At 39.1% G+C, this 12,043-nt stretch overlaps 1 protein-coding gene across 3 annotated transcripts in view; it reads left to right on the forward strand.

Moving 5' to 3' along the window:
• Nucleotides 1–12,043, forward strand: part of FRMD6 (FERM domain containing 6) — a 224,288-nt gene that overhangs the window by 181,005 nt on the left and 31,240 nt on the right. For 2 of the 3 annotated variants that reach the window (XM_006872353.1, XM_006872352.1), the window contains exons 4-7: nucleotides 46–125; nucleotides 1,088–1,164; nucleotides 5,077–5,263; nucleotides 8,680–8,835. In XM_006872353.1, coding sequence (XP_006872415.1) covers nucleotides 46–125; nucleotides 1,088–1,164; nucleotides 5,077–5,263; nucleotides 8,680–8,835 — 500 coding nt within the window. Of the gene's footprint in view, nucleotides 1–45; nucleotides 150–1,087; nucleotides 1,165–5,076; nucleotides 5,264–8,679; nucleotides 8,836–12,043 lie in introns of all 3 variants that reach the window. The other variant, XM_006872351.1, reaches the window with a different exon arrangement.

The following is a 12,043-nucleotide window of genomic DNA, read 5'->3' on the forward strand; positions in this document are numbered from 1 at the left end:
TAAAAAATATTGTTTTATCTTTTTGTCTCCTTTTTAAATGTATAGATAATGAACATGTATATATGGAGTTATCACAAAAGCTTTATAAATATTGTCCAAAAGAATGGAAGAAAGAGGCCAGCAAGGTACGCCAATACGAAGTCACTTGGGTGAGATTGCATTTATGAGAAAAATTATTTTAATTTTTTAAATGTTATTTCAGCTATTATATATTAGAAAACAATTTAACACTGTATTATGCAATGGCGAATAGAAAAGAGAAGTAAGTTCTAAAATGTCAGCTTAATCAAGTATGAATACTTTATAGCATATAACAGTAAATACCTGACGTTATTTTATCAGGTATCAGGTAAAATGGTATCAGATAATAAATCTTTAGTACTCTTGGGATAATGCTTTGAAGTGAAAAATCAAGGTAAATAGAATAAGTGTATGTTTTTGTCCTGCCATCATGTTGATTGTCAAAACTGATGATCTAAAAGTTATAAGTAATTTTTGAATCTACTTATACTTGCATTTGATTGTCTATTTTTTCCACTGTAACTAGTGTCTTTACTTAATAAACTCCAGTTGCACCTGAGAGTATCCACTGTTTTCAGAATCACCCAAATGAGTCAGAAATAAAATCGGTATTTAAGAATTCTTGGAATAAGCTAAAAGACTACTTCAAAGCTAACTACAAAGTAAGGCACATGAATGTCTGAATAAACAAACAGCATATTAGAATTGGGTATGTGGAATGTCAGAGGAACAAGGGAACATTTGTAATAAGGAGCAAATGGTCACCACAGGGGACAGGGCAGTGAGAAGAGCTGAGTCTCAGCTAGAAATTTCCACAGGCATTTATTTTTATCTTCCCTTCTGTTGTCATTGGCATACAGTGAATGAGAATCAGGTAAGAGTGATGGTGCCCAGTTTGCTTTACAAGTTCCTGGTTTTCTGTGGGCCTGGTATTCATATGGGACAACTATCTACCACTTAGTATTAATAAGCCCCCACTGATTAGAAGTAGTTACAACCTTTCAGTGTTTAATCCATTTTGAAATAGCTAAAACTAGCTTCATTTTAAAGTGTGTGTTTGTTTTAGGGTATTGACCAGTTTGGACCTCCTATGATCATCCACTTCCGTGTACAGTACTATGTGGAAAATGGCAGATTGATCAGGTATAAAAAGAGGGAGAGGGTCTAAACTTTTTTTGCCAAGTTACTTACGTCCTTTTTCACATGTTAAAAGAAAGAAGTTACTTATGTTTATTTTTTGTCTTTACCTGCTAGAATATATATAAATTCCATAAGAGCAGGTTATTTTCTGTTTGTTTGTTTGTTAATCTTTTTAATACTTTTCTGTATCATCAGTCCAGGTGTAGTGCTGTGGGTTAATGCACTGAACTACAAAGTCATAGTTTAATCTGCAAGGTCAGCGGTTCACCGACCATTCCTTGGAAACCCTATACAGGGTCCTTATGAGTCAGAACCAACTCAACAGCACATAATAACAGTAGTCCCTAAAACAATGGTGTTGTTGTTGTTGTTAAGTGCCGTCAAGTTAGTTGCAACTCATAGCGACCCTGTATAAGGTTTCCAAGGAGCAGTTGTTGGGTTTGAACTGCTGACCTTATGGTTCGCAGTCGAGGGCTGATCCTACAGTGACTGCAATACCAGGAGTCCCCCTAAAACAATGTAGTTGTTGTTGTTGTTGTTAAGTACCATCAAGTTGACGCCTAACCATAATGACCCTGTACAGGGTTTCCAGGGAACAGCAGGTGAGCTTGAACCGCCGACCTTGCAGTTCAAACGGCTTTGCAGTCTGGTGCATTAACCCACAGTGCCGCACCAGGACTCCTAAAACAATAGACACTCAATAAATAGAAACATGTGACCAAATGATGATGCCGTGACTGTGTTAACCAGGTCACTGGCACACATTTTCTAGATTGCAGATTTTTCAATGACCAATTAGTCTTCAGAAATATATTTCTTTCAGGAAAGAACAAGCACTTTTATGGGGAGTAGAGAAATTAATTAAAGGGTTATATTTTTTTCCAGTGGAGGATGGGTCAGCGACAGGGACCCTCATCCATAAAGTGCCCACTTTTTGTAGAGCCTGGCCTTCTTTCCACATTTGGGGTCTTGCTTCTATTCTTGGCAATAGTTTTAAAGCTAAAATTCAATGGAGCTTCCCTAGGAGAATCTAAGATGTAGTTTGACAATGCCAAGTTAGTAATTCTTGTTCCGGAGGTGGGTGCTTGAGCAGTAATATACTTCTGATACAAGTTCAGAATTCACTGTTTGAAGAGTTCAACTGATCATTTGTATGAACCACGGTGAAGCGGTTAGATGCTCAGCTGCTAACCAATGGGACACTGGCCGCTCTGCATGAGAAACAAACCTGGCAGTATGCTCCCGTAAAGATACAAGCTTAGGAAACCCTATGGGGCAGCTCTACTCTATCCAGTGGGATCTCTGTGAATCAGAACTGATTTGATGGCACATAACAACAGCAATAGAATTGGCGAAACTTTCAGAGATGATTTTATTGGCTGATCGAAAATAATAGTATAGTTAAGCACTGTGTAAATATCCATTCAGGCAAAGTCCAACCACATATAGGTCCGTCGTCCCATAAGCTTAACAGAGAGTGCAGAAATCCTGATTGGAGAATGGGAGAATGGAACATAGCAAATGCATCTACTTTCCACACACAACACGTTTCCTTGTATGCAAAGCATTTGCACTGACATATAATGATGCTAGGCATATATGACCTATAACACGTATGTCGTGATAATCATAATAAACACTAACGTTGCTGACTTATGTATATACTATGTTATCTATTGAAAACACTTGCCATACCTTGAATCACAGGCAGCAGCATCCAGTCTCATGCATTGTTTATCTCTTCAGTGTTGTAGCATTGTTGTTATTGCTAAGTGGCGTCGAGAGAGTTCCAACCTATAGTGACCCTGTATAGGTTTCCAAAGAGCAACAGGTGAGCTTGAACCACTAACCTTGCAGTTCAGACTGACTTTGCAGTCCAGCACATTATTAACCCACAGCACCACACCAGGACTCTGTTGTGGGATTATCTCCATTGAAAATATTATACACTGCATCATGGGTCCCAAACATAGCGAAAGCAGTGCTAGGAATAAGAGCACCAAGAGACAAAGGAGAACCATCAACTTGGAAATAAAACAAAAGGTTATTAAGCAATGCAAAGGTGGTAAATCAGTCAGATATAGGCATGTCACACTCAATAATCACAACGATCCTCAATGGCAAAGAAAAATTCTCCCAGGTGTTAAAGCGCTGACCTCACTGAAAGCTACGGGCCTAAGGAAAATACGAGAGGGACCTATATCAGATATCGAAAAATTGCTAATGGCATGGATTGAAGACCAAACACAAAAGCAAATCCTTCTCAGCACACTGAGGATCACTGCTAAGGCACAAGTGTGTTCAAGAAGCTTAAAGAAAAAGGACCAGACTATGACAGATACGGTGTTCACACAACATCCAAACCACATGAGGCCCTATATCACAGAAAGTATGAACATTAAGCTTTGTGTGACTATAATGTGAACTCTGTTTTACTTAACTTATTTTGAACCTTGAGAAACCCTGTGTAAAAGAGATAAAGATGTACTTGGCTAATGAGTTATATAGAAAAGATTGGTTCTTTATGTTTATATCATTCTAGATGTGCATTAAAAAACAAAACAAAACAAAACCCACTGCGAGTCAGTTCCAACTCATAGCGAACCTATACAGATTTCTGAGACTGTAAATCTTTATGGGAGCAGATGACCTCATCTTTCTCCTATGGAGCAGTTGATGGGTTTGAACTGTTGACCTTTCAGTTAGCAGCCTAGTACCTAACCCACAGTGCCACCAGGGTTCCTTCGATGCATATTACAATGTAAAATATAATAGCCAGTAAAGAATTTGTTTTTTAAAGCAGATAAACTTCATCAGTTATTCTCAATTTATATAAATTTTTTTCTTTGTTTACCTGGATAAGTGTGGAATCCACCAGCAAGAAGAAAAATGTATTAGTTAGCCACTGTGGCGCCATAGTTTAAGCACTCAACCTAAAGGTTGGTTCGAACCACAAGGTTGGCAGTTCAGTTCACCAACTGCTCCTCAGAAACCCTGTTTAGGGTCACTATAAGTCGGAATCGATTTGACAGAACTTAACAACAACAAGAGAATGTAGTGTGGTGGTGGTGGTAGAATGCCACCAAGTCGGTTCTGACTCATAGGAACCCTGTACAGGATTTCCAATACTGTAACTATTTATAGGAGCAGAAAGCCTCAAATTGCTGACCTTGGCATTAGCAGCCCAACCCATAGCCCACTACGCTTTTAGCTAAAAAAAAAAAAAATTTAAAAAAAGGCAAAATAAGGAATAACAAAGCATGAAAGCCAGAATTGCCCCTTTAAATTTGACCTTATTCATGTCTGATATGAAGCATCATTATAGGAAAATTATTTTTGTATGGACAGCCAATGCCTAGGCTTCTAATTGGTGGTGGTGGTGGTGGTGGTGGTGGTGGTGGTTGTGTGCCGTGGAGTCAATTCTGACTCATAGTGACCCTGCACAGGGTTTCCAAGGCTGTAAATCTTTACAGGAACAGAAAGCCTCATCTTTCTCCCATGAAACGACTGGTAGTTTCGAACTGCTGGCCTTGAGATTTGCAGCCTGACTCGTAACCATTATGCTACCAGAGCTCCTTAGTCTTCTATTCTAGCACTTGTTAAATAAAATACCGTGTTGGAGTGGAGTGATTCAGACCTTTCTCTACTCTGAATGAATCACACGTAACTTAAAAGCTGTAGGAGATAGATTATATCTTTGTAGCCTGGGTAATCTGACAGGTAGTCTGACTCCCCACAGCCTCAGGAACACAGCAATCAGGTGTTAGCTAAAACCTCTCCGTTTTCAGTGGGGAAGGAGAGGCAGAGATGGTTGGGCTCCTGTCACTGGATGGATAGAGCAGAATTTGGGTTCTGTTTACATGCCATTGAATTGTTCCCTCAAAATGTGAGTTCTGTTTTCTTTTCTTTTCCTAGTGACAGAGCAGCAATATACTATTATTACTGGCACCTGAGAAAACAAGTTCTTCATTCTCAGTGTGTGCTCCGAGAGGAGGCCTACTTCCTGCTGGCAGCCTTTGCCCTACAGGCTGATCTTGGGAACTTCAAAAGGAATAAACACTATGGAAAATACTTTGAGCCAGAGGCTTACTTCCCATCTTGGGTAGGCACTGTTTTCAAATTCTAAAGAGTGTTTTCTCTAACACGTTTCTAGTGTATTGTGCTGCTTACTCATGCTGCTTCAGAACCTGGGAACCCAGATGATTTGTGGTCTGTAAATCCTTTCGTGATGCCCCAGTATAAACTAAACACTTGACAGCTTAGTACACAGGATGTCTTGATTCATTCTTACTGCTTATCTGCTGTTAGCTAGTGGGGAAGAGACTTGCTGGCTATCTTAAGATGGTGGTCAGGCTTGGAATCTTTCACCCTTCTTTTGGCATTTACATGGTCTTGACCTTTTTAATCTTCTGTTATTGGAGTGACATTTTCCCCTGTTTGAAGGGAGAAAAATATTAGTCTTTAAAAGATGAGATCATTCGTGGCTTCTCCTGTGCTAAGAAAACAAACAAATGTAAGTATGTCAGCTCTTGGTTCCAACTACCATCAGCTTCACTCCTAGGAGAGAAATAGAAAAGACCCTTTTACTTCAGTATCAACTACTGTATCAACTACCTTTTTCCACTTTACTCTGTACACATGTAATGCCATCCTCATCTTCTCACCTTCTTTGTCTACTAGGAGACTCCCTGCCTTTCTTGGCACCATCCCTCCCCATTCTTCTAGGTCTCTGTCTTTGTTCTTTTCTGTATCTTGAACCTCTCCTTCATACTGACTCTCGTTATTCAGAACATACAGTAGTGGTCAATTCCCACACACCCATCCTCAGAAGAGAAAAAGGAACAGGAGAAAGAGCTACTGGTTTTGTCTTCCCTTTTCAGTAAAGCTTCTCAAAAGAGCAATGACTGACTATATGCTTCCCCCCGCTCCCCCATATGCAAGGGGACTTTAAGAGGCTCATGGGAAAATTCCATTGTCTTTTAACTCCATTTTTCAACAAACTTTTGGATGCCCATTGTATTTCCAACCCATTTCCCACCTTGCTGCCTTCTCTCACCATTCCACTAAAGGTGCTCTACCTAAAGTGAGTTCTGGTTTGCCGAATCCAGTGGACACCTCCCTTCTATTCCTGACTAGAAGTGCCACCTGTACTCTTCATCAGTCATTCACACATTGGGAGATCTCATCTACAATAAGACTTGTAACAACCACCTATTACGTTCTGGCAACTCCTAAGTCTGTCTCCTCTGGTCACGTGTTGTTGTCAAGTACCGTCAAGTTGCTTCCAACTCATAGTGACCCTGTATAGGGTGCCTGAGGAGCAACTAGTGGGTTTGAACTTCCAACCTTGTGGTTAGCAGTTCAGTGCTTATCCTATAGTGCCACACTAGAGCTTCATAAGCACTTCAAACTCAAAATATCCCAAATTAAATTCATCTTCTTCTCACTCAGTGTTATGTATTTCTACTTCTGTATCCCCACTTTCAGGACCTGGCACTGCTGTCCACTCAGTTGTCCAGAAACTTGAGAACCATACAGGGTTACCCCTTGTCACCTTTCTTACCATCTCCCACCTCCCCCTCATCCAGACAACTACACCATCCTCCAACAGACACCTGACTACCTGTCATACAGCTTACAAAATCATATTCTCTTATCATCTGATGTTACTATTGTTAACTTCCTAGATGTTTATGGGATCCCCACCCCCCCATTATTGATACCATTTCCCTTGTTCTGTCTCCTAGACTGTACTTGGCAGCATTATTTTGAAGATTTGTCCCAGCCTTAGTCTTTACTGCACGGCTTGCATATGAAATTTTGTTTCTGTTTGTCACCTACAGTGTAAAACTCAGGCTCCCCAGCATAGCCCAGGAGCCCTCTAGGATATGGTTCCTCCAGTGGTTCCAGATTCCTATCTGCTTGTCTTACACATTGAGCCTTAGGCCCTAGTAACACCCAGCAGTTTGTACTTCTCCCCATCTACTGCAGTGTTTCATACTTCCTGGCTTTCGTTCCTACAGTTCCTTTAAATTGTGAAGCCCTGCCCCCTTTTCACCTAGCTAACTCCTCCTCAGCCTCCAAGACTCAGCTTTGACATGGTTCCCTCTGGGCAGACTATCTGGGTGATGAGTGCCCTCCTCTAGGCTTAGTAAGTCCCTAGAGACAAGTCTGTCAAAGTGTTTTACATCATATTTCCATATGATCTGTTTGTCTCCTGCCCCCATAGAGGACAGGTATCTTTGTCAGCACTTCATGTCAAAGTCCTTAATAACTTTTTGTCGACAGACTTACATCACCACTTCCGTTATTGAAGAGAGACCATGAAAGGTCAAGCTTTTACATATCAGTGTCTACTGGATCAAATTAGCTGATATGTACATTATCTGGTTGTCATTAAGTGCCCCCTGCATCTTGGTCATTTAAACCAGGGTTTCCCAATGGGTGTGCCATGGCACCTACTGTGCCGATGTTTCCAGGCTTCTCAAACATGGGATGGCCAAATCCTTATGCTTCACTGCTCTTACAAATGTCATTTTCTATGCATTTTGGATCTGTAAAAGCTTGTCAATTACTGATAGATATTATCTCCATCTAAAGTCTAGGATTCTAGAAAGGAAAATTTGTAACAAAACTTGTTAATCAATCAATCATTCAGCATATTTAATTACCTATAAAATATTCAATCTGAAGAATCGGAATGTCAATATCTATAAAGATATATTTTTAAAATAAAACTTCTCTAGTTTCTTTTTTTTCTGATCATTTTAAACTACTCATTTTGTTCAGTTAGCATAATTCTTTCCATATTTTGTAATCTTTATGAAATCAGCTAAGACTTTAACTCATCAACACATCAACACCTTTCTGTTAGCCTGCAGCTGCTGTATACTGTATGTTTTTGGCATCCTAAGGCTTAGACCACTGTCGGATGAAAATTTAAGCCAGCATGAATCGTGCTTAATGTTTGAGTGACATTGTTTTCTCTTACATACTCAAATAGAATGAATGTTCATATTCAGCCCCTTATGCAAGAAACCAAAATTGTTTCAGAGAATCCGTCCTTTTTTGGATTAACATTCAGAACCTCCCACTTTGTGCCTATAATTTTAGAAGAGTTAAGTAAGTTTTAGAACCTGGAAAAGTGCTGAAAGTAGATACAGCTCATACCAACAATTTTGCAAGTACAATGTTGTATACAAAATTATGTGAATTTGCATGGCTTCTGTCCTGGTGATTTTAAAGCCAAAAGAAGGTATTTTTTTCATTTCTTGTGATTTTTCTTCTTAGGTATGCAGCACTACAGCAAAATTGACTTTGTAGCTTGCTAATCTTAGCCAATTCAGCTAGTAACATAACAGATGGTGAAAACAGGATAATAGTGGGACTTTTCTAGTGGAAATTAGCCAATTGACATGGCCTATTTTCGGTTCTCTTCCTTTCATCATTTTGGGGGTGTGGGTAGTACTTACATCCCTCTGACAAATGTTACATTGCACATCCCTTGTATTCCAACAGGTTGTTTCCAAGAGGGGGAAGGACTACATCCTGAAGCACATTCCAAACATGCACAAAGATCAGTTTGCACTGACTGCTTCCGAAGCCCATCTTAAATATATCAAAGAGGCGGTCCGACTGGATGATGTCGCTGTTCATTACTACAGATTGTTTAAGGTACAAAAGTGCAAAAAGTTTGCAACATTTGAGGAGAAAGAATCCAACAAAGATCTCAATTAAGAGTAACTTTTATTGAAAATTGATCATTGATACAGGTTTTCAAATACACTTTTAAAAGAGTTGTTTGAACTGCTATTGATTATCACAGGTTAGTCTTGGAAACAGCGATTCTCCGTTTTCTTTGGCAGAGAAGCAGGCTATAGTACTTTTAAGTGATCCTAACAATGAAATAACAAGTGGCTACAAATTGTTTACCTGACTCTTCAGTGATTACAAATCTGCTTTTCTGCTTTGGGAAGTAACATTGGCAACTTGTTTCATCATATTTTTTATATTCCTCAAATGAAGTTATACTCACACCCTATCAGTAAATAGTAAGAATGTTAATCACAACCGCTAATGTTTATTGGGCACGCACTTTGTCTTTTTTTGAATTCCTCATAGCTCTACTAAGTAGAACCTGCTGTAGCCCTCATTTAATAGGCCAGGAAAATGACTGAATCTTGTCGTTATTGTTGTGTGCTGTTGATTGAGTTCCAACCCATAACAATCTTGTATAGAGTTTCTGGGAACAGAAAGTCTCATCTTTCTCCCACAGAGTGGCTGGTGAGCTCAAACCACTGGTCTTATAGTTCCCAGGCCAGTGCTTGTCCTCTAGAGCCATTTAACTTTATTGGGTGCACGTACTCTTTTTAAACTAAGTCTTAAATAATTCACCAAAGATCACAACACTAGTTAGTGTCTCAGAGTCAGTGTACAACCCAGGTCTTGCCAGCAGGCTTCCATTGCAGAAGTTAGCTGCTCTCTTTTTTGTCCTGCCCATCATATAATCTCATTTTTCCATCCCACGTTGGAGGTCACGCACCAAGTGACATTTAGGGTTGGACTCTGCAGGGAGCCACTCTCACTACAATTCATTGTCATTGCTCCTCACTCCCCAGTTTAGCAACATCATTGGCAAAACTCCTGAACTCTCGCTTTAAGCTCTCAAAGGTGTGATTTCTAACCAACTGAAAATGCATTGTGGTCTGTTGGTCCTACATACCTGGGATTGAATTCCAGCTTTGCCTCTAGCTCTGTGACTTCAGGCAAGTTTCTTAAGCTTTCTTTGCTTCAGTTTCTCCATAGTTAAGTAGGGAGAATCAGCTCTTAAGGTTATTGAAGAGTATTGGAGGAAAATGCTTTAACACATGTTAAGCGTGATGTAGTTGCTGCTGTTAAATTATCAGCATCACTGTTACGCTTGCTGTTTCCACTATGGAGCCCTGATGTGACGCTATAGGATAAGCACTGGATGGCTAACCGAAAGGTTAACAGTTCAAACCCACTAGTCACTCCTCAGAAGTCCTATGCAGGGTCATTATGAGTTGGAACCAACCCAGTGTCACTTAACAAGAGCATTTCCACTATACCTTTGTAGAAAGATTAGCATAACTAAACCATTGGAGACTGAACTTTGAATATAGTGATAAACAGGAGAGACATTGCTAATGCCTTTCATCCTTGAAAGGCATACTTGAGTTTCTTAAGATCTCTTAGCAAAATTTCTGAAGGGCTTTGTTGTTGTTTTTGCCTGAAGAGATTCCATTTGTGACTCTTCAGATATACTTCAGTTTATACTATTTCTGTATGGTGAGAAAATGCAAAGAAATGAAACTCTGACAGTATATATTTTAAAATATATTAGAAATTTGAATGCCTATTGGAAAGAGTGAAATTTTGAGATCACCTATCATTTAGAAACCCTAGGTCAACTTACCATCACTGGGATCATAGGCAAATATAACTATAATCCTGGGAATGATATCAAGCTCTTTACAAGTCTGAGAGGATTCAATGAGGTCATGAATCGGAAGTAACTAGAAGGCGCTCCTGGCACAGTGGTGACTGCTGAGTACATATCAATTACTTCATTGCCTTATTTAGTAGGGGAGCTTGCTGTTTTAAAGAATCCTATTAAGAACTGTCTGTTGTTGTTGTGCTGCTGTGTGCCGTGGAGTCAGTTGTGACTCATAGTGACCCTGTGTAGGGTGTCCAAGGCTGTACATCTCTCTGGGAACAGAAAGCCTCATCCTTCTCTCACAGAGCAGCTGGTGAGTCAAACAGCTGATCTTGTGGTTAGCTGCCCAACAGGTAACCCACTATGCCACCAGGATTTCTAAGAACCCTTTATTGTTAAGGGCCAATGAATCGGTTCTGACCTGTAGGGACCCTCTAGAGGGTTTCCAGGGAGCAGCTGGTGAACTTGAACTACCACCCTTGCAGTTCAAACCAACTTTGTAGTCCTGTGCATTGACCACAGCGCCACACCAGGACTCCAAAGAACCCTTTAGTGAAGCATATATACCCAACTTATCTTTTGTTTAAAAGTTGTTTTCTCAAATTTGCTTAAATTGTTTTACTTCTAATATGACTCTTGTCTGCTTAAAGCAAGATGTTTAATAAAGGTATAACTGAATAACATTAAAAAAAAAAGTAAGTATCAATATCTCATGGGCAGAGTTGCCATTCTTTGGAAGGATCAAGCAATTAAAATCGCTTCATTTAGGAATTGCTTATAAAATAGAAACAAGATACACAAGGTGGAAGATAAGATGTACACAAATTCTCCTGCCTTACACACACAACCAGCATTTTTATGAGCACAGTCTTATTTCAAGAAGCAGTCAGAACAGCTCTGAAAAGGAAATTGGCCTAAACTTATATTGTAATGGATTGGTTTCTCCTGTTAAGTCTATAGTGTGTACATTTCTCTTTATGTAAAAAATGGATTCGTTGGGTAAAACCAGCCCACATAGTGAAAGTAGTCTGTCTTCTGTTTATTACTCCAGGAATGGATGCATTTTCTAAAAATATTACTTCTTGTGTTCATGGGAAAACTTGCATTAAGCATAATAAATATCTGTATATAGTCATTTATTGTTTTTATTAAGAAATCTCATAATGAAAAAAATTATTTATCTTCTCTTTTGAAATTCATGCTTACATAATACACCTGTATTCATATTACACATAAGTACTTTAAAGACATGAACAAATTTCAGGATGTATTTTTAATTTTGGATTTTTTTCCCCTTATATTCCTAGTACTTCATTTCTTTATGCATTATGATTTAGTTGGTAGAATGTATATATCATATTGATAAATGATCATTGGAAAGAAAAAAATTATTTTTAAGCTGTTCAAACTAAATGAATATGGAAG

This window comes from Chrysochloris asiatica, unplaced genomic scaffold (assembly GCF_000296735.1).
Source record: "Chrysochloris asiatica unplaced genomic scaffold, ChrAsi1.0 scaffold00194, whole genome shotgun sequence".
NCBI classification, from domain to species: domain Eukaryota; kingdom Metazoa; phylum Chordata; class Mammalia; order Afrosoricida; family Chrysochloridae; genus Chrysochloris; species Chrysochloris asiatica.